General features: G+C 46.5%; 1 protein-coding gene across 2 annotated transcripts in view; it reads left to right on the forward strand.

The window, feature by feature from the left end:
• Positions 1-8,041: 8,041 nt before the first annotated feature.
• Positions 8,042-21,663, forward strand: part of TMEM165 (transmembrane protein 165) — an 18,590-nt gene continuing 4,968 nt past the window's right edge. Inside the window, exons 1-4 of one of the 2 annotated variants that reach the window (XM_027767957.1) lie at positions 8,042-8,146; positions 13,979-14,204; positions 19,873-20,048; positions 20,543-20,725. In XM_027767957.1, the coding sequence (XP_027623758.1) occupies positions 8,129-8,146; positions 13,979-14,204; positions 19,873-20,048; positions 20,543-20,725 (603 nt within the window). In that variant the 5' untranslated portion in view covers positions 8,042-8,128. The remainder of the gene's footprint in view (positions 8,147-13,978; positions 14,205-19,872; positions 20,049-20,542; positions 20,726-21,663) is intronic. The other variant, XM_006167683.3, reaches the window with a different exon arrangement.

Consider the following 21,663-nt stretch of genomic DNA (forward strand, 5'->3'; position numbering starts at 1 on the left):
GGGGGAGGGGAGCCCGGCCCGGCTCCGGGGTGGAGGGCGGTCGCCGCGCTCGTCCCCGCGGAGGCCTGGCCTGCCTTGCTCCTCCTGGGGGAGGGGACAGGGCGAGCCCCGCGGGGAGCCGGCGGGGGCCCTGCGGTTCCGGAAGATGGTGCTGCTGCCCGGCCAGGGACAGATGTGTCCGAGTGGCTGGAGATACTCATGCCGAGTGGAAAGTTTTCAACAAGAGGGCAGCCGGGTGGCTCTCCGGGCTCCGAGGATAATCCCATCGGCCATTTCATCGTCGAAACAGCTAATCCCACCACACTGCTTGCCCGCAGCCAGCCCGGCCCGGCCTGCGGTTCCTGCCGAACACGCACGGATTGTGCACCGTGACTCGCTGCTTTAAACGAGCTTGGGCTTGTAAGACGCAGCTGGTGGGAGCGCGGAGCAGGCACGTCTCTGACAGCCCTGAGCGCGGCGGCAGAGCGGGATGCGAGACGGGGTTGATAAGTAGACAGACCCCCTGTATGGTGTTTGCCCTTCGCCGGGTCGCTGTAAAGTCCATCTGCGTACGTTACTAGAATCATCCATTTCTTAGTCGCCCGCAGCGTCTTAAAGTGCCTTCCCTTACCAGTCTAGGCTGGTGTCTCCGTTTCCATGTTCACACTCCAGTTCTGGACCTCTTGTCCCTGCTCGCATCCAGCCTGTTTCTTGTCTCCCTAAATACTGAGTTCTTCCGTCTTTCTCAGTGGGTCGGCCCTGCCTAGGGATTGCAGCCCAGCCTCTTTAGTAGGATGGATGTTCAAGGTTCTTCATTATGTGGCTCCAGCCAGGCTGCTCCGCCGCCACTCCCTTGCCCATAGGCCGAACTCTAAAAAGAATGTGCTTCAGAAACTCTGGGACAGGGCTCTTGCCCCTTGCACGTATCTCCAGTAAAAGACCTCTCTTCAAAAAAAGACCTGGGGCTCAAACTCTAGGGATCAGAACCCTCCCCTTGAAGGTAGCTTCAAGAACCAGCAGACACCTACACTTAGGAGGTCTGTCCTACAATTTCCTGGAAAAAAGTGGTTTTCCTCTGAATAATGTGACTTCCTTTCTGCAGGGCTGTACTAGTTACCTTGTAAGGCCTTTCCAGTGCTTTGGTTGGTTTTCCTGTGTGGGACTAGAGGGTGGACATTTCTGAGAGGCTGATGGTGGTTTCATTAAGCAAGAACGTTCTAAGAATTAGCTGTTCCAGAGGCGGTAATCCGTCTTGAGAAATAGTGACATCCTTCTTACTGGAAGTCTTCAGGAAGAAGTTGAACAACTGACTACTTATGAGGAGCTCCCTGTATGGGAAAGGAGCTGGAATTTAAAGTTACCGTGAAGTTAAGATTCTGTGAGCTGATTACATCCTGTCCAGCGAGTAGAGCAGGTGCCACTTCCGGTTTATAAATGGGGAAACCTGGGTTTGAGAAGAGTGATCGTTTAATGTACCGAGCTAGAAGCTAGTTGTCAGCAGAACCGGAATTAGAATCCGAATCTCTGTCTTACCCAGGTACATCAGAGTTCTTTTAATCTATTCAACTCATTAATGGATTTCTGTGGTTGTTGAATAGTGTGCTGATGTGGGCCCCTGATCTGATGCCTGACCTTCCCTTTCCTCTTTATGGGGGGGGGTTAACATTTTATTTCTATTTTCTAGCCTGCTTACGTATACACCCTGCTGCCTTGCATCCGTGTAGTTTGTGTGTGTGATCTACCTGCCCACCGACTTCCGAGGGTCTTGGAACATGACTGTGGTGATTACAGTCCTGCCTCCTTAGGAGGATAGATGTTCAAGGTCTCATCTCCATTTCATCCGACCATGTCTTTCTATAAATGAACTGAAGAATGTGCATCCAAGTGTGTATCCGTTATTAAATGTCACTATGGAAAAATTGGCTGTAAAGTAAGCTCAACTGGAAAGAAAATTTGTTTTTTAAGAGATTTTTGCTATAGGGCGCATGCATGTGCTCACTGGAGAGACAGAAAGCGAGAAATCACCCCCTGGGGGAATGGCCACACTGCAATCCCGCATGCACACATCCCTGGTGTTTGAAGCTGCCAGGTCTGGACTCACTGTGGTTGACTATATGGGAGTCCAGTGATGTAAGTATTATACCATCTGCTAGTCCCAAGAAATTTTTTTAAAGTTTATTTCTTCCAGTAGATGGAGAACAACAGAAGGGCAGGCACCCTTGGATCATAGGCACACACATGCACCTAGTATGTGCTGTGAGGCCCTGGTACTTGAACACAGGACCTTCCCATGTGGGTCCAGTTGCATTACCACTGTGCTACTATCTGACTCCCCCCAAACAACATTTTTAAATGGTAATGGGTGCATCCGTGCGAGAGCAAGAGAGAAGAGCCCGTTCACTAGGGCATGGGAAGCTGCAGTCCTTTTTCATCCCTCCATCCTGTCAGGATTTGAGGCATGCACACACAGGAGCTCAGCATTTTTCTCCAAGCCGCCGGGGCCAGGGTTCAAACCGGGGTGGGCCCTGTGGGATCTTACTTTCCGTGCGTAGCACTTAACTGTTGTGCTTCAAGGCCAGCCTCCAGAAAATGATTTTTAATCATGTCCATTCAACCTTTTATCATCGCTAAAGAATCCACTAGTTGAAATTCAGAAAAAACAGACTTTTGTCATTTGCTGCCGGAAATGTGATTGCACACCCATTAATGGGTTGGTGTTTAGAAAATTTAGTTTCAAGTGATTATATAGTTGTTAATTCTAGGACTCTTCGTAAAGTTTTAAGAACAGAGAAAGATGCAGAGTGTTGGCCTTCACGAGTAATAAATGGCCGCAGTGATGTAGAGCTGGCGAGCAGATCAGCGCACAGGTGTGCTACACCGAAGTGCGGCTCTCAGCGTGAGGAATGGCCAGTCTTCAGTCAGCTTGGCGGTGGGGGTGACCAGCGGGGTCCCTGTCTTCCCTCTCCCCACCCTGCCTTCCCTGGCCATGTGGGGTCCAGCCCCATAACCTCCCCACCGCCTCCACGGGCCCTATTAAACGATTTCCTATCAGTGAGCTGAAGTGTTTGCATCCAAGTGTATCAGTTATTCAATGCCCTCGTGGAAAAACTGACTGTAAAGTAAACTCAACCAGAAAAAAATGATCTTTGTTTTGAAATGTATTTGTTCGGTGAGAGAGAGGGAAGGAGGGGCAGACAGCCCCAGGTCATGGGCACACACGGCTGCTAGTCTCTCCCCTCTCCCCGGCCCCACCAGCCCCTCTCGCATGTCCCTTCCTGAAACGGAACTGAGATGCTGACTCCCGGTGCTCATCATGTAGCCTGTGTCATGTAACTTCAGATCAAGGTGATCTTCAACAACGCCTGTTTTCAGTTACATGACTGGGTGGAGAGAGATTGTAAATATCTACCTTTCTAGACATTTCATCTGTTTTAATTTCATGATTTTTAAGATAAGAATAGAGATAGTTATAGCTATGAATACCCTTTTTTGGAAGTTAAGGAAAATCTAGCCATGCAAAACAGAGGGCCACAGTGGTGAAGAAAGTCACGTCTGGGACTGGACATAACTGAAGTGGGCTCAAGAATACGGTCTTTTTCCTTTTTTTTAAGGAATTATTTATTTAATTTTATTTATTCATTCATTCCTTTTGATCTGACCAAGGGAGAAACACAGAAAGACAGAAAGTGAGAAAGCAAGCCTCTAGGTCTGGGACTCAAACTGTGGTCGGCCGTGTAAGTATAGAGCGCCTTAACCACCACGCCACCCACTGGTCTCCAGATCCTTCTCTTAAAAGCTTGGGGTGTGGGGACCAGCAGTTAGTGTAATGGCTATGTCACTGGACTCCATGTAGTCCACCACAGTTCGAGTCCCAGACCTGGTGGCTTAAACTCACCTTGGGCACATGTGTGTGCGTGCCCAAGATCCCGGAAGGGATTACAGCATGGCCATTCCCTCTGGCGAGTGATTTCTCACTTTCTGTCTCGTTCTGGTGAGCACACACGCCCTATAACAAAACCCTCACCAAAAAAAAAAAAAAGAAAAAGAAAAAGCTCGGGAGTGTGGAGGGAAGGAACAGCATAATGTCCTATGATTTTTCCCTTAATATCTTCAGATAGTCCTTGTGGTTCTCTTTAGTTAGGAACCTGCTGTGGTTTGTTCCATATTATAGCAGAATGTAATCATGTTTTGATTGTATTTTCAAGTAACTTTCTGATCTGACTAGTTAATTTTTTCCCTCTATTTATAGTACTGCAGTATAAGAAATTTCTCCCACGTGTTTTCTAAATTTTGTAATATAAGTGTCCTTTACTGTTTCTCTCACTTGGCGGAGATAGGAAACGATCCAAGGACAGTCCGGGCCGCACGGGAAGGGCTCAGCATGGTTGCAGACCGAGTGTCAGCTGTGCGCTCTGCAGCTGCACACAGTGGCTCTCTGACAGCATAGGATACTAGACGGAGCCTTCTGTGTGTGCTGCCTGTGTGAGTCGACTTCGGGAAACAGGAGGGGGACAGTCCCTTCTTCCCTTCCTTGGTTGGCATTTAAGGGAAGATACATTATAAAAGTGTAATTGTGGGTCAGCAGGTGGCGTGGTGGTTGAGACGCTGGATTTCCACGTGGCTGACTACAGTTCGAGTCCCATACCTGACGGCTTTGTTTCTCACTTTGGTGAGCTTATGTGTCCCATAGCAAATTAAATAATAATAATAATAGATAAATAAATATGTTTTAAAAAGTGTAGTGTCTGACGCGTGCTTTAAAATGATACAACTGAACTTCTAACCCTTCTAAGGGCTTTCTATAGTGAGTGTGCTCCACTTTTTTCTATAATCAGGATAAAAAGATGTTCGAGACCAGCAGTTAGCATAATGGCTATGTTGCTGAACTCCCATGTAGCCAACCACAGTTCGAGTCCCGGACCCGGTGGCTTAAAATCATACCGGGTGCGTGTGCATGTATGCCCAAGAGGAGAATGGAGAAGGGATTGCAGTGTGGCCCTCCCCCAGGGGGTGGTTTCTTGCTTTCTGTCTCTCTGTCTTTTTGATGAGCACACAGGTCTTATAGCAAAAACAAAAATAAAAAAGATGTTGAGGAAGTTCACTATGAAAAAATTTCCCCACAGTATAATTCAGGAAAAAATGTGCTTCTGATCACTGGCAGGCATCTTTTAGGAAGCTTGTGTTCCTGTGACTTGCTCAATTTCTAACTTCTCATTTTCCTGGGCAGGGTGTGTATACAAGAAGCGTAAATTCTTTTAGTTGGGGAGTTCACATTTCATAAAGGTAGTTTGTTTGTTTTGTTTTTGAGATGTTTTTGCTATAGGGTGCGTACACTCACAGAAAAACAGAGACAGACAGAAAGGGAGAAATTACCCCCCAGGGGAGATGGCCACGCCGCAATCCCTTCTCCTCCATTCTCCTCTTGTGATCTTAGGCACGCACGCACACGTGCCCGGCGTGAGTTTAAGCCACTGGGTCCAGGACGCGAACCGCGGTCGACTACATGAGAGTCCAGTGACATAGCCCTTGCGCTAACTGCTGGTCCTGCATAAAGGTAGTTTATAATCTACTGCATGTTCTAGAAAAGGCCGAAGAACATCTGGCAGCATAGTACTGTTGATAAAGCCACAGATCCTATAGCCAGACCCAGTACATGTTCTTACATCGTTTTTCTGCCTTTTGCACTTTAAAAAAATAGTTGTTTTGTTTGAGTCGGGATTTCAACCCACGTACTGCATTCGATAGGTGTCTTGTAGGTGTCCTTTATGAATTTGCTAGAGGGTGTGTGCTCTCGCTGGAGGCAGAGAGGAAGCGCCTTCACTGGAGGATAGTCACAGGATGATCCCTTCATTTCTTTTGCGATTTTGGAGATGCACACGATAAATGGAATGTTTTTCAGACTGCTCGGTCCAGGACCTGAACCGCACAGTTGGTCATGTGGGATACAGCTGCCGTAACTACCTTGCCACCAGCTAGTCCGTGTTTGTTGCATTTTTTATAACTTTTTAACTATGAGAACACCTTCCACAGAAAATTTTAAATATTTTCCATTAAGTTGTAGTCTTATTACATCCTGTCCAGCCTCCTAAGTCTTTTTTTTTTTAAAGAATTATCTTACTTAATATTCATTTATTTATTTACTTAATTATTTTTAATTTGACCAGAGAAGGACAGAGCGAGAGTGAGAGAGAGAGAGAAAGAGAGCGAGCGAGTGAGCGAGCAAGAAAGGGAAAGTGAGAAAGCAAGCTGCTAGGTCCAGGACTCAAACTGGCTGGCCATGTGGGAGTCCAGCACCCTCAGCCACCACACCATCTGCTGGCCCCTCAACCCCCTAATTGTAGCCTCTTTCCTGCCCAGATTTAGGCCTTAGGTATGAGGACTCTTAGTCATAATTACTTTACAGAATGAAATCATTGTTATGTTATGGAAAGTATCGGTGGTGATCTATCATCAGAACAAGTCATTAATAGAAAATCAGCCGTGGGGCAGCCCACAGCATTGTGGTTAAGGCAGCTGGATCCCACGTGACTGGCTGTGGAGTTTGAGTCCTGAACACAGCAGCTTGAGAAACGTACCAGGCATGTGTGTGTGCATGGAAATGGAGAAGGGATTAGGTCATGACCATGGCCCATGGGAGTTGCTTTCTCTCTCTCCAGTGAACACATGTACCTTTTGGCAAAAAAAGAAAAAAAAAAAACATAAAACACAGTGAGGGCCAATGCAGTGGGTTAAGTGCTGTGCCTTGGCTGCCAGTGTGTCTTATAACTGACTAGTTTGAGTCCCCGCCCAGAGACTTGACAACCACACCAAGCACATGGGCCTGTCTGCCCAGAATCCTGACAGGGACAGGAAGGAGCAGTGGGGAAGGACTGTGGTGTGACCAGGCCTTGAGAGGGTTTTCTCTGGCTCTGTAAGGTGTGCATAGAGGGGAAAACTGCCTGTTCTCTGGGGTGTGGAATCTCAACCAGACCGTCTTAGAGACCTCCAGAGCAGAGCAGTGGTTACTTACTATCAGAAGCTGGGAAGGTACAGACACGAGGGAAATGGGAGTTTGGTTGATGGTTACAAAATCACAGCTAGGAGGGGCCTGCAACAAAAGGGGAAGACTGATGTAACAAAGATTTATTGTATGTTTCAAAATAGCTAGGAGAGAGGATTTTGAGTGTTGCAGCACAAAAAGATGACAGATGTTGGCGGTGATAGAAATGACAGATTACCTGATTTGATCATTACACACTGTGTACATGTATCAGAATAGCACATTTACCCTATAAACATGTATAGATATTATTTGTCAGTTTAATAGATCCAAAAAGATATTTTAAAAAAGATTTCTTTAATTTGATTTATCATTATTGTTACTGTTTTTAATTCACCATGAAGAGAGAGAGAGAGGGGGAAAGTGAGAAAGCAAGCCACCAGATCTGTGACTTGAACCGTGGTTGGCCATGTGGGAGTCTTGCACCACAACTGCTATGCCACCTGTTGGCCCCAGTAAGAGATATTTTAAAGACAAACTAACCCATCTACAAATAGATTTAACAGTGAAGTTACACGGTGCATTTCACACCTTTACTTTCACACAGTCTTTTGAACCAAGTTGATCCACAGCATCATTAAGGTGGATGTACATTTTTTGTTTTTATGTAAATTTTTACAGTTTTCTGTAAAAGCCTTATCTGACTTTTTTTTCCTCAGAAATTACTGTAGGACATGTGCCTTTACCAGAGAGACAGAAAGTGAGAAATCACCCCCCAGGAGGAATGGCCATGCCACAATCCCTTCTTGTCTATTCCCTTCTCGGGATTTTGGCTATGCATGTGACACGCACATGTGCCTAGTGTGTTTTAAGCCGCTGGACCTGGGACTTGAACTGTGGTCGACCACGTGGGAGTCCAGTGACATAGTCATTATGCCATCTGCTGGTCCTCCTTTTCTGTGTGTTTATCAGTAATGTTGAGGAAATAGTTCTACACTGATGCTAAGCATTTTCCCCTGACTCCTTTACCTTCAAATGATCTCACCTCTTGTTTGGTAACATTCGTTAAACAACTTTTTTCTTTTTTGCAGGGACATCAGTCTTTTTCTTGGTAGCAAGCTGTAGCTTTTGTTTCAAAGACAGCGTTTTCATCTTTAGCTTCATGTATTGATGGAGATTCCGATGCAGGTATCTGTATCAATTTTCAGTAGAGTTATATTTGTGTTCATTTGAGCTCTAGAACTAGAACAGGAATTTGCTTTGCTTTGTCCATTGTCATTTTCTTCCTGCACTCAAGGATCACGAAAGTATAAAAGAATACCTTCAAATGAGGGTACATTTTAAAAATACTTTTTCAATTTGGAGTTAAAATGTTAACTTTCAGTAGAGCTTTGATTCAGCACTTTTATTTTTAAATTACAAGTTGTAGGTGCTGTTCTAAAGGTGTACATGGTTTGTTTCAGACATTCAAATACCGAAGTAGTGCTATGTGGACCTAGAAAGACGCTAATATTTTATCACTGACTGCGGTCAAAACGCCATGACCGAAGAATGAAATACGAGAACGGGGTTCTCTCTCTCTCTGTCCGACCCTGCCTCTCAGCATCTGCTGCCTTGCCCAGACTGTGTGCCTGGTCTGTTTTTAACAAAGCTGCCATCCTTCCCACGCCTGCTCTCCGTGTCACTGTCCCTGCCCTCTACCTCCAGGATGTTCCTCTTTAGGACTGCTTTCTCTCCTTTCCACACGGGCTCCCGGGTTTCTCCCATTTGGGAAAGGAAAAAACAGTCACTTACTTAACCTTAGTTGACTCTATTAGTTTCTAGTCTTCAGTTTTGTTTTTTTTTTTATAAATATATATTTAACTATTATTGTTTTTAAAATTTTGCTATAGGGTATGTTTGCTCATGAGAGAGAGGAGAGAGAGAGAGAGAGAGAGAGAAAGTGAGCCGCAGAGAAAGAGAAAGTGAGCCGCCAGGTCCAGGACTTGAACCACAGTCAGCCATGTGGCAATCCAGCAGTTAATCACCACATCACCTGCTGGCCCCCTAGTCTTCAGTTTTTAAACGAAATTTCTTACCTGGAGACCAGCTGCTGCTTTACTTTGCTGTAGTCTTGTTTTCTGCTTTCAGTCCCTGCCTTTCATCTGGGATTCCAGTTTGGAAGGGTACCTGTGACCTAGCAAGTCGCTCACTCAGGGGTTGTTTTGGTTCTCATTTGTCCCGGTTTCTGAGAGTCCTGTGCCCTCTTGGCTATATAAACTTGGCAGAATTGTTGAAGCCTATCTGGCTTCAGTTTCTTCTAGTGTTGAGATTGCACCTCTTACAGTTTCGACTGTCAGATGAAGTACCAGGTGTGGAAATACCCGCATCTAGGGAGTAGCTACGTGATTTTTCAAGCCCCCAGTCTGGGACTTGAACTGCACAGCCGGCCATGTGGGGTTCAGCCTTAACATCCACTCCACGAGGTGGCCGCCCTGTGAGCGACCAGTACTGCATCCCACTGAGACGTTCCGGGAGTCTTGGGAGATGGGTCTCAGCACTGCCCTTGCTCCTTGGCGAATGGCTGCCCTATACACGTCAACTGCCCCAGACTCCCGCAGTGGAGTGGGTCAGTGCAGAGCCAGGCTTGCTGGTCGGACTCCCTGAAGCCAGTCACTGCTGTAAGAAAAGGGTCCCCATAGTTGGAGCAAGCCACTAGGGCAAGAGGGTTATGAAGTGCGACACAGCAGGTGTCTATAGTTGTGAACGTGGAAAAAATCCAGACAGTCCAGAAGAGCACGGAGCGAAAAATCACTTTTCCTTTTCATTCAGCGGTTTTCCAGTCCAGAGGTCAGCAGACTATAGTTTTCCACAGACTGCCTTCTTTCTTTTCTTTTCTTTCTTTTTTTAAAAAATTTTTTTTTTTTTTGGAGGGGTTTGTGCTATAGGGCACATGTGCTTGCCAGAAAGACAGAGAAAGAAAGTAAGAAATCACCCCCTGGGGGGATGGCCACGGCACAGTCCCTTCTCCATTCCCCTCTTGGGATCTTGGACATGCACGCACAAGAAATATCTTAATGATTTCTTTATATTCAGAAAGTTTATGGGAACATGGAATTAAAGTACCAGTTTATTTTGATGCAAAACACTTGAAATCCATGGATGATTTTGTTATATTGAATACCATACATTTTTCACACACTTAAAAAATTTTTATTTTTGGGACCAGCAGGTGGTGTGGTGGTTAAGGCGCTGGACACTCCCACATGGGTGACCACGGTTCGAGTCCCGGACCAGGAACCTTGCTTCCTCACTTTCCTCTCTTTCTCTCTGTGTCTCTTTCTGGTCAAATTAAAATAAATGAATAAAATTAAATTAAAAAAAATATTAATTGTGAGCACTCCTAAAAAATGGAAAAATAAAATCTCAGCAAAGAGACTCCTCTTTTTTTTAAAAAAATAAAAATTTAATTACATTTTTTTGAGAGATTTTTGCTATAGAGTACTTGGGCTTGCCAGAGACAGAGACAAAAGCAAGAAATCACCCACCCGGGGGGATGGCCATGTTGTAATCCCTTCTTCATTCTCCTCATATCTTGGGCACACATGCACATGTGCTTGGCATGAGTTTTAAGCCACTGTGTCTGGGACCCCAACCATGGTCGACTATGTGGGAGTCCAGGGGCGTAACCATTATGCATCTGCTGGTCCTACACAAACTTTTCTGAAGACCCCTCCTATATATAGGACGTTCTTCCTCCTTTAGTTCCATAACACTCCATTATATGGATCTATCATTTAACTGATTTCCTATCATTGGACATTTAGTTATTTTGTCTCTTCTTACTTTCTAAGTTTATTTTTTCCTAGAGAAACAGAAAGACAGGCACCCTCTAAAAGGTCTTCACCCCGACCGCAGTGTGCCCTGGCCTCAGCCAGGACCACAGGCATATGCACACGGCCTTCCTGTGGCTCAGCACCAGGAGTGTAGTCACTGCCGTGCCTCCGCGGCTGGCCTTGCCGTTGAGACACGACAGCATCACATCTTCACGTGTTTCTGATACAGAACGATAAGCCCCTGGGCCGTCCCTGACTGAGCTGTGTCCGCCCCTGAACCTGCTGGGCCGTACTGTCCATGGCCTGCTTTCAGTTCTATTTGGGGACAGAACGATGAAGGGCCAGGGTTCCCGGGCCTGGCCCTGCTCAGGAGGTTCTATTGGAGGTGGATCTTGACTAACTTGGGTAGATTGGGGGACCTTGAGGAGGAAGGTGGCTGTGGTTTGCCCAGAGTCCCATAAGGAGGGAGGGACGGAGAAAGGGCTGCAGTGTGACCATGCCCGCTGGGGCGTGCTTTGCCACTCCCTTGGTGTCTCTGGTGAGTGTACGCACTGTCTGGCATACACTAGGTATACGTGTCACCAGAGGGGAGATGTCGTGTTAGTGCGAGCTGAATTGAAATGCCTTTATTGTTCAAGGTGCTTAGTGTTCTTATATGGAAAGAAGGAACACGTCTGTCTGTCTGTATTTTTAATTTTACCAGTGGGCCTGTGCAGCTAACCAGAGGCCGATAGAGGGAGAAGCAGCCCCAGTGAGGGCGCAGCGTGACCACATGGCTCTCCCTTCCCCTTCATTTCTTTATCCTGTTGGGATTTGGGGCACAAATGCACATGTGGCCAGTGTGTTTTTCACGCTTCTGGGGCTGGGATTCGAACCACAAAGGTGGTCATGTGGGATCTGGCTTCCTTAGCCATTAGGCTATGGAGCTGGCCCAGAAGCGTCATTTTCAGGTGAGCCTCAGCCTAGATGGAACTGAAATTGTCACGGAGAGGAAACTGGAAGCTCTCAAAACAGTAGCGTGCTCTGTCAAGAGCAGACTGAGACGGCTCAACCTAAATACCTAAGTCGTTCGATTCCTCCAGTTTGGGCCCCGCCATGCTGTTGCTGAGACACGCTCTGGGACCATGTCGGAGGCCCGGGTGAGACTCCCAGCCCAGCCTACGGGAGGGGCATGGTGGCACATGCCTGTAATCCCACAGATCGGGGCTGGGGCACGGGGAGGGTCTGTCTCACAAAATCCCCTCGGGGCTCCGAGTGGTGCTTGCATTTTCCCGGTCTCCACTGTGGCATTTTGGAGCCAAATCTGTGTCACGTGTTCAGGAATTTGCTCGTAGAGGCTAGTGACATTCTTCTCTCCGACTAGGTAGGGCCGTTGTAAGAAATGTACTCCTATTTTTATCCTGTCCAAAAACGACATAGGTTTTGCAAGTTAATTAAAGTGAGGGTATTGGCACGGGAAGAGGCTTTAGGAGTGACTTATCTAGCCCAGGTTTCTCAGCCTGGGAACTGTTGCCCTTCCGGGGTGCGGGGTTTCCTGTGCTTTGTGGGATGTTTAGCAGCCCCTCTGGCCTCCACCCAGTAGAGGGCAGTGGTTCCCCTTCAGTTGTGACAACCAGAAATGTCTCTTAGCATTGCTAGGTATCCTAGGAGACAAGACTGCCCTGACGGAGAACACGTGTGTCACCACTTCCTGTGAGTGCTGGTTCCCGTCTTGGAAGTCGGCCTTGGGAGAGAGTTTACCACCTTCTCTCGCAGCCCAGCCCATTCCAGCTGCAGGTGGCCCTGGAGATCTGTCTCTGAATTGAGCCCAAATTTGTACCTGTACCTTTTGAGTTGTGCCTCATGGGACCAGCTACAGTCCATGTGACAGACCCAGGTGCAGATTTCCCCAGGTTTGGGAACAGATTTCCGGCTCTTCCTGGTCCCTTGTGTGTTGTTTAGGGTGGCAGACTTCTTTGGTAATGGGCCAGATAACAAACACTTTAGGATCTTGCAGGTTACATATTTACAGACTGCATGAGGTCTCCATTGTATTAACCTCTTTCCTCCTTTCTTTCCTTCTTCCCTCCTTCCTTTCCTTTCTTCCATCTCTGTCCCTAAACCCTTCTTTCACTTTATTTTTTACAAACTTTAAAAAATGTAAAAAACCAGGGCCAGCAGGTGGTGTGGAGGTTAAGGTGGCTGGATCCCACGTGGCTGACAGTGCAGTATGAGTCCCGACCCAGTAGCTCGAAAATCACGACAGGTGCATGTGCGTGTGCGCCCAAGATCTGAGAGGAGAGTGGACAGGGAGGAGGAGGGATTGCAGCATGGCCATCCCCTTGAGGGGTGATTATTTCTCACTCTCTCACCTTCCCTCTCCCAGGCAAGTGCCCACATCCTGTAGTTGAAAAACTAAGAAAGAAAGAAGGAAGGAAGGAAGGAAGGAAAGAAGGAAGGAAGGAAGGAAGACCATTCTTGCCTGTGCAGGCTGGGTTTGGCCTGAGCAGTAGCTTGCCAATCTCTGGTCTTAGCGTCCCTTCCATGTGGGTGACCTTCAGAGGCAGCGCTGATTCAGAACTGCCCCCGGGGCGTGGGAAGGACCGAGCAGCATGAAACAGTGTGGAAGTTCTCGTTGCTGCTTGCTTTCGTGGAGCTCTGTCACATTTTCAGTTTAGGCTGACTGGGACTCTGGCTTGCCTTTTTTATTAGGCCACGTTATCTTGTAGGAAGTGTGTAGACGGCGTAGGCCCGTCCCTGAGTGCGGCCTGTTACTCCTCTTAGCTGGCGCCAACTCTCGCTGTGGCCGCTTGAGAGCTTTCTGGATTCTACTTTGTCCTTTAAAGGATTAATGCAGTTTGTCAGCTTCATGTCATTTGAATGATTGAAAAACATACCTAGGTCTTATATTCAAGTGACTAATAAAAATTTAAGACATAGATCAAAACTAAATCTCAAATATTTAGAAAATAAAGGTAATTTTAACGTGTGGATATAGCTGATCTGTACTCTCTTCCTAAAATTGTTCTGGAGATGGTCCATGTCTTAGCGACCATCGGCAGAACTTCCTGTCACTATTGTTGGTTTTCAAAATGATTGGACAGTAAATACGTCTAATGACCGTGCCAGGAAAATACCTGACTCCTATTCACATGCAAAAATTGGAAATTGGAAATCACGATTTTTGTCAAAAGATAACCTCTAGTTTTTTATTTTTTAATTTCAGAAAGGATTTACACCAGCAGCCCCGGCTGTTGCCGATAAGGAGGATGCGGCTACACAGACAAACTTGGGGTTTGTCCACGCGTTCATCGCCGCCATATCGGTCATCATCGTCTCTGAGCTGGGCGACAAGACCTTCTTCATAGCAGCCATCATGGCCATGCGCTACAACCGGCTGACGGTGTTGGCTGGCGCCATGCTGGCCCTGGGCCTGATGACATGCTTGTCAGGTGGGTGTGCTCCCCACCGTGTCGGCTGAGCTAGGGGGAAGGCAAGGTGTCTGACACCGAGTCGCTGACCCCTTTAACCGGCTAGAGTGGAATTTGGTTTCTGTTCCAGGTTTCCTGAACGGCAAATGATTTCAGTGCCTACATTCCTAAGGCCGTATGTCCCTGATGACGTGCTTGTCAGGTGGGTGTGCTTCTCCCCGCCGCGTCGGCTGAGCTAAGGGGAAGGCAAGGTGTCTGACACCGAGTCGCTGACCCCTTTAACCGGCTAGAGTGGAATTTGGTTTCTGTTCCAGGTTTCCTGAACGGCAAATGATTTCAGTGCCTACATTCCTAAGGCCGTATGTCCCTGCTTAAATGAGAGTGTCCGCTCGTGCACAGCCCGTTCCCGGCTCCTCATTTAGTCACGGCCTTTAGCCTCGCTGTTATTCTTTTTCTTTCCTGTCCGATACCCATATTTATATTTGATATTTTAGATATAGGACCTAATCACAGAGAATTGTACGTTTTCCTGTTGAAAAACACTTGGGAGTTATTCAGTAATTGAGACAAACTTCTGACACATTGTGTTTTATGAAGCAGTTCTTGCCCACCATGGTAAGGAATGAAACGTTCTGAGTGCCCGTTTATTTCACTATGTGACTGATTGCTTTATAGACTTCAGTTTTCAAAGAATTACACCATAAGAAAGTAACTTAACATTGCACATTGTCTAGTCTCTGCTGCAGAAGTCACTGCCAGCCCCAGGGCCTGGTGGGAAACCGCAAACTTCTCTTTCTAGTCAGACTTGGGTTCGAGTCCACCCCTGCCTGCTCGAGCTTCTGATTTACAACCCCTGTAAACGGAGGTTGTCTGCTGCGTAGGGTTGTGGTCCATGTGAGTGAGAGTTCTCTGGGTGTGCAGGTGTGCGCCTCCAATGGCCCGTAGTAGAGTGGCACCTGAAACTCCTGGGTTAGAGCACGAGCTTCCGGCTGCTCGGGTGTGCGTTAATGTTGGTCTTTTTAAACCTATAAGTGACTTTTCACATTTTGGAAACTCAGATGGGCATTCAGAGGTCACAATAGAGAGATGCTTTTCAGGAGGAAATGTTGCATACGGGAAACTGGAAAGTAGGGCGCGTGACCCAGGGTGAGGTCACTTATTTGGAATGAGTCTGAACTCATCAGTTCTATTACCAAAGCTGCCAGCTTCGAGGAGGACCAGAAGGCTGTGGTCTCAGTGTCTGCTTCCTCCTCTGGCACCTGGCTCTGTCCGTCCAACACACCCGCGCATCTGGCCCCTTGTCCGGAGCTGTAGCGTGGCTGGCATCGCCTGTGTCTCGGCCAGGCCCCCTCTCCCTCCAGCTGCTGGTGCCCAGGCTCTTCTTACCTGGACCTTGGAGCTGATCTGCGTCAGTGGGCCTCAGGGATCTTCCGTAGTCTTTCAAATAATTTTGGAAAATAATGCACCCCTCACACATGGACGTTACGTAAAATTGAAATAGTTACAAGGAGCTATTGAACAATTTCTGGTATATTGTGTACAATAAAACTCAAATGGTGCTTTAAAATACGTGGGCCGGGGCATATTAAATACCATTGATCATTTGATACCCATCACCACCATCATTCCTTTAAAAACACAGACATTTAAAAAAGATATTATTTCATTTTACTTATTATTGTTTTTAGAGATATTTTTGCTATTGGACGCATGTGCTGGACAGAAAGACAGAAAGTAAGAAGTTACCCCCTCGAGGGGATGACCATGCTGCAGTCCCTTCTCCTCCATTCTCCTCTCAGGATTTTAGGCATGCATGCACACACGCCCAATAGGAGTTTTAAGCTGCCAGGTCTAGGACTTGAACTGCAGTCAACTATGTGGGAACCCACTAATGTAACCATTATGCCATCTGCTGGTCTCTATTATCATTTTTAAATTTGACCTGAGATATACAGAGAAAGGGAAAATGAGAAAGCAAGCTGCCAGGTCCAGGACTTGAACCTTGGTTGGCTGTGTAGAAGTCTAGCGCCCTAACCATTATGCCACCTGCTGGCCTTGCACACACATTTTTTTTTTAACAGTTGGAAATTTACATTTTTCCTCATAATTGTTTGTTTTTCTTAACAGAATTATTTTATTCATGATTATTATTTTTTAATTTGCTCAGAGAGAGGGAAGGTGAGAAAGCAGGCTACCAGGTTCAGGACTCAAAGCTCTGGTTCCACATGTGGGAATCCAGCGTCTTAACTCTGCCCCCTGCCAGCCCCTCCCTTCATTCTTATTTTCATTTACTTTCCTTACAGAACATTACCCTAACGTTTATAAGTTTTTGCTTGAAAATCTTTCATGCCTTACCCCATCATATTTATCTGCTAGAAAAATAGGCATAAAATTGAATTTTAAAAGATGTCAAAAGGGTTTCCTTCAAGTTTTTTCTTTTTTCTTTTTTTGGAGAGGGTTTTTTTTTTTTTTTTTTTTTGTTTGTTTGTTTTTCCTGCTATAGGGCGCGTGCGCTCGCCAGACAGACAGACAGAGACATAGAGGCAGAAAGCGAGAAATCATCCCCAGAGGGGATGACCACGCCGCAATCCCTTCTCCTCCATTCTCCTCTCGGGATCTTGGGCATGCACACACACGCGCCTGGCGTGAGTTTTAAGCCACGGGGTCTGGGATGTGAACCGCGGTCGACTACATGGGAGTCCAGCGACATAGCCATTACGCTAACTGCTGGTTCCCCCTTCAAGTTTCTTAAGGGTTCCCCTTAAGTTTCTGCCTTTATGAACATAGTTGTTATTAGTACACAGTCGATCAAGACATACCACAAATTTAAGAACTTTTTTTAAAAATCAAAAATGCTTTCTTTAATGAGATGATGGGGCTATTCTTTTATGAATGAATATTACTTATTACTGGAATAATGATTTACCATCAACACTGATGTTTTTTTAAAAAAGATAAAGGGATGAAAAAATTTATTCCCATAAATAAGTAGATGGGAAGGACTTTTGGTTACAGCCATGTCATTCAGTTCAGAATTCCTGAGTTATGAGCTAAAAAACACATACTGGTCTCTCATAAGAAAGTGTATTCTTAAAGATAACTACAAAAGTTCTGTTGATTTTGCCAACAGCAGAATTGGAAACGTTTATCTTAAATTTATCAGGTGACTATTCTTTCTTAAAAAAACTGCTTTTTCTTTATTATTTTAAAATTTGATATAGAGCACATGTGCTCACCAGAGAGAGAGAGAGAGAAAGGGAGGGAGGGAAGGAAAGTGATGAAGCAGCTGCCAGGTCCAAGATGCAAAATGTGCCCGACCACGCGGGAGTCCAGCACCTTTACCACCACGCCACCTGCTGGCTGCAGGTGACTTTTTTTTTTTAGAGAGACAGAAAGCGAGAAATCCCCCCCAGGGCGGTGTGGCCATGCCACAGTCCCTTCTCCAGTCTCCTCTTTGGATTTTGGACACGCAGGAAACATGCCCCACATAGTTTTAAACCGGCAGGTCTGGGACTCCAACCGGGGTCTACTTCCTGGGAGTCCAGAGATGTAACCATTACGCCATCTGCTGGTTCCCAGGCGACTGTTCTTACCTATGTTAGTCTTTTACTTAGAATTACAAGTACCTGGTTTAACTGGACATACTGTGAAATGGCCGAGAAGATTGAAGTGGTTGAGAAGATTAATTTCCGTGTATCTTTGCCAATAAAGTGCTCACACAAATGTCAGGCAGGGAGTCCAAAGAAGGAAGTGGAGGGAGAGTAACCAGAGGAAGAAACGCAAGTCGTAATGCCAGGCCACTTTCTGCTCCCCATAGGGATGTCAAGGCAGAAAAGATGTGATCGCGGGTGTCAGTAAATAGCACTGTTTTTGTTTTTGATTATCAGAACTCAAAGAGAAAACAACGTTTAGGAGCTTCTTTTGTTTTAGATTAATAAAAACTCAAAGAGAAAACAACGTTTAGGAGCTTCTAGAAGATTTGCTGCATTTCATTTTTTAATTTTAAAACTTTTAAAGTATATCTATTTCTTCCATGACAGAGAGAAAGACACGAGATACAGAAATGCACAAGCAGGGTCTCAATGCCACAGTCCACCCCAGCTTAACCAGTGCCAATCACTGGCAGGTAGATTAATAAAAACTCAAAGAGAAAACAACGTTTAGGAGCTTCTAGAAGATTTGCTGCATTTCATTTTTTAATTTTAAAACTTTTAAAGTATATCTATTTCTTCCATGACAGAGAGAAAGACACGAGATACAGAAATGCACAAGCAGGGTCTCAATGCCACAGTCCACCCCAGCTTAACCAGTGCCAATCACTGGCAGGTACATGCCCAGCACACTCAGGAAGGTCTCCAGAAACAAACAGGGAACCCCCTTTCATGGGCATCAGCCTTGCAGAAGGCCCCATTTTACCACGCCCAGCACCCAGATGTTTAAACTTTTTTTTTTTTTTGAGAGGATTTTGCGATAGGGCGCATGTGCTCGCCAGACAGAGAGAGAGAAAGTGAGAAATCACCCCCCGGGGGGATGGCCATGCTGCAATCCCTTCTCCTCCATTCTCCTCTCAGGATCTTGGGGCACGCACACACATGCACCTGGTGTGAGTTTTAAGCCACCGGGTCCGGGACACGAACCGTAGTCAATTACATGGGAGTCCAGTGACATAGCCATTACGCTAACTGCTGAATGTCCCAATTTTATATTTTAATTACTGAACTGATAGTACTGATTTCAGTGTTTTGCAGTTAGGATGTGCGTTTTTGATATAGTTTTTGTATAAAAATGATTATTTCTTACCAGTAGGAATTATTTTGAGTAAGTCTGAATGTCGTAAACATTATATATATGGGATTTTTTGGGTTTTCTGTAAGATACTTATTTTTTATTTATTTTTTTAAGATATTTATTTCAAAGAGTTACAAAGGAGCGGACTGTGAGTCATGTTGTATGAGAATCGTGTCATGGTTCTTGTCTATAGTAGTTTGTGATTTTTTTGGGGGGGGGCGGGGCGGGGTATCGAGTTTTTCTATAGGATGCCTGCGCTTGCCAGAAAGACAGAGAGACAGAAAGTGAGAACTCACCCCTCAGTAGATGGCCATGTCGCATCTCTTCTCCTCCATTTTCCTCTCCGGATCTTGGGCATGCATGCACATTCACCCAGTGTGAGTTTAAGCCACCGGGTCTGGGACTCAGACCACTGTCGACTCCGTGGGAGTCCAGCGACATAGCCATTATGCCAACTGCTGGTCCCGCAGTTTGTGATTTAAAGATCTGTGCTGAAGAAATACCACCGGCGTATGAAGTGTGGTTAGCTCCCAGATTATAAACTCCCATGATCCTACGCAGTCACAGAGGCTCTACCTCACGTATGTGCCCTGCACCGGGAAGTGGCAAGCCGGCCGCTGGCAGAACAGCCTGGGTGAGTGCAGTGTCTTAGGAAGGGCCCTGGGAAGACGAGCCGTCTTCAGCTGGAGCACTGATTTCTTGGTAAGCTGTGTGAGGTCCTTGGCCAGACCTACGGAGTCACTACTGGTCGAGGGAAGGACGTGGAATGACTCCAGGCTATTACATATTAGCACTGGATGGGAGCCATTTTTCCTTGAACGTGGTGGGAGACTCGGATTCTGAAGCTCACGTTCCCTGGGTCAGGGACACGTGCTAACCGACCTGTTGCCTTCCCTTGCAGTTTTGTTCGGCTACGCCACCACAGTCATCCCCAGGGTATATACGTACTACGTTTCAACGGCACTATTCGCCATTTTTGGCGTTAGGATGCTCCGGGAGGGCTTAAAGATGAGCCCAGATGAAGGTCAAGAGGAACTGGAAGAAGTTCAAGCAGAATTAAAGAAGAAAGATGAAGAGGTGAGCCATAGCACTCTTCCGTATCTGAACCAGCGAGGCACTCCGCTGGGGATAAACTGCCCATCCGGACGTCTTCGAGGGACCGCGTCTGTGTGCCATGCGGGTACATAAACGTCGTGTCTTCGGCTTCGTTTCCACTGCTCCAGCCACGGGGGATGTGTCTCGGGCTGGTGTGGAGGAGGGAGCCGAGCGCGGAGTACTGCGCACGTAGTCGGGGCTTAATCCAGCTGCTGTCGGCTGGAAAGCAGAACTTCTCGTTTATGGTTGTGCGTGTTCTGTCGCTGTGGATAGTGTTCGTGGTAAATCGTGTTTAGTGGGGAGGACAGAAGAATTGAGAGTACAGCATTTGTTGCTGTGTGAAACTAGTGCTTTATCTAAAGGGCAGTTTTGGGTCACAAAATTTAGTCTCTTTGGAACTTACCCATAGAATTTTTAAAAGAAAGGTGGATTTGGTGCTATTTTGACTTGTTTCCTCAGGATTGTTACTCTTTTAGTTTCAGCGAACCAAACTCTTAAATGGCCCAGGAGATGTGGAAGCGGGGACAAGCACAGCGATACCGCAGAAGAAGTGGCTGCATTTCATCTCACCCATCTTCGTCCAGGCTCTTACGTTAACGTTCTTAGCAGAATGGGGAGACCGCTCTCAGCTCACGACGATCGTCTTGGCAGCGAGAGAGGTGAGTGGTGTGACGTTGTTCAGAGGACACTGAACAGTCAGGGCGGGTCAGAGATGATTTCATGTGCTGCACTGTTTGATTTACACCTGATCCTGCCACCAAAATTGAGAGCCCAATTTCTTTTGCTCTTCTACCCAAACTTTATTTTTTTTACGAGTTTGCCATAGATCACATGCTTCCACTGAGAGAAGGTGAGAAATCATCCTTTCAGGGGGACTGCCACACCACAGTCCCCTCTTCCATTCTCCTCTTGGAATTTTAGGGACTCATGCACCTAATGCCTGGCGTGTTTTTTTGTTTTTAAACAGATTTTTGCCACAGGGTGTATGTGCTCACCAGACAGATACAGAAAGCAAGCAAGAAATCACCCCGCAGGGGAGATGGCCACACTACAATCCCTTCTCCTCCATTCTCCTCTCTGGATTTTGGTCACACACACAAACGCACCTGGCGTGAGTGTTAAGTCACTGGGTCTGGGGCTCAAACTGCTGTTGACTATGTAACCATTACACCCTCTGGGGTGTTCTTCAAACTGCTAGATCTGGGACCTGAACTACATAATTGGCCATATGGGATCCAGCCGCCTTAACCACTATACCACCTCTGGCCCAACACATTTATTTCTTACGAGAGCGCACCACCAGCAGGGTTTCAACCCTATGACTGCCCCAGCCTTCAGCTGGTTTCAGATTGCAGGCAGACCTGTGCAAACGTGTGTGCTGTGTTGTGCTCAGGGAGGTCTCCGGGCTCAAGCGAGGATCCTTCCCATGTGTCTACCTTGCAGAGCCCTTTTTCACCACTGTCGCACCATCTGACCCCAGTTCTCTTTACTCCTTTAAAGCAAAATCTGGTCTGTCATTCCTTTAAAAAAAAAAAAAAAGAATTATTATCATTTAAGTTTGACCAGAGAGAGACAGAGAAAGGAGAAAGCACGCCAC

The sequence above is a fragment of the Tupaia chinensis genome, unplaced genomic scaffold (assembly GCF_000334495.1).
Source record: "Tupaia chinensis unplaced genomic scaffold, TupChi_1.0 Scaffold144982_1, whole genome shotgun sequence".
In the NCBI taxonomy this organism is placed as follows: domain Eukaryota; kingdom Metazoa; phylum Chordata; class Mammalia; order Scandentia; family Tupaiidae; genus Tupaia; species Tupaia belangeri.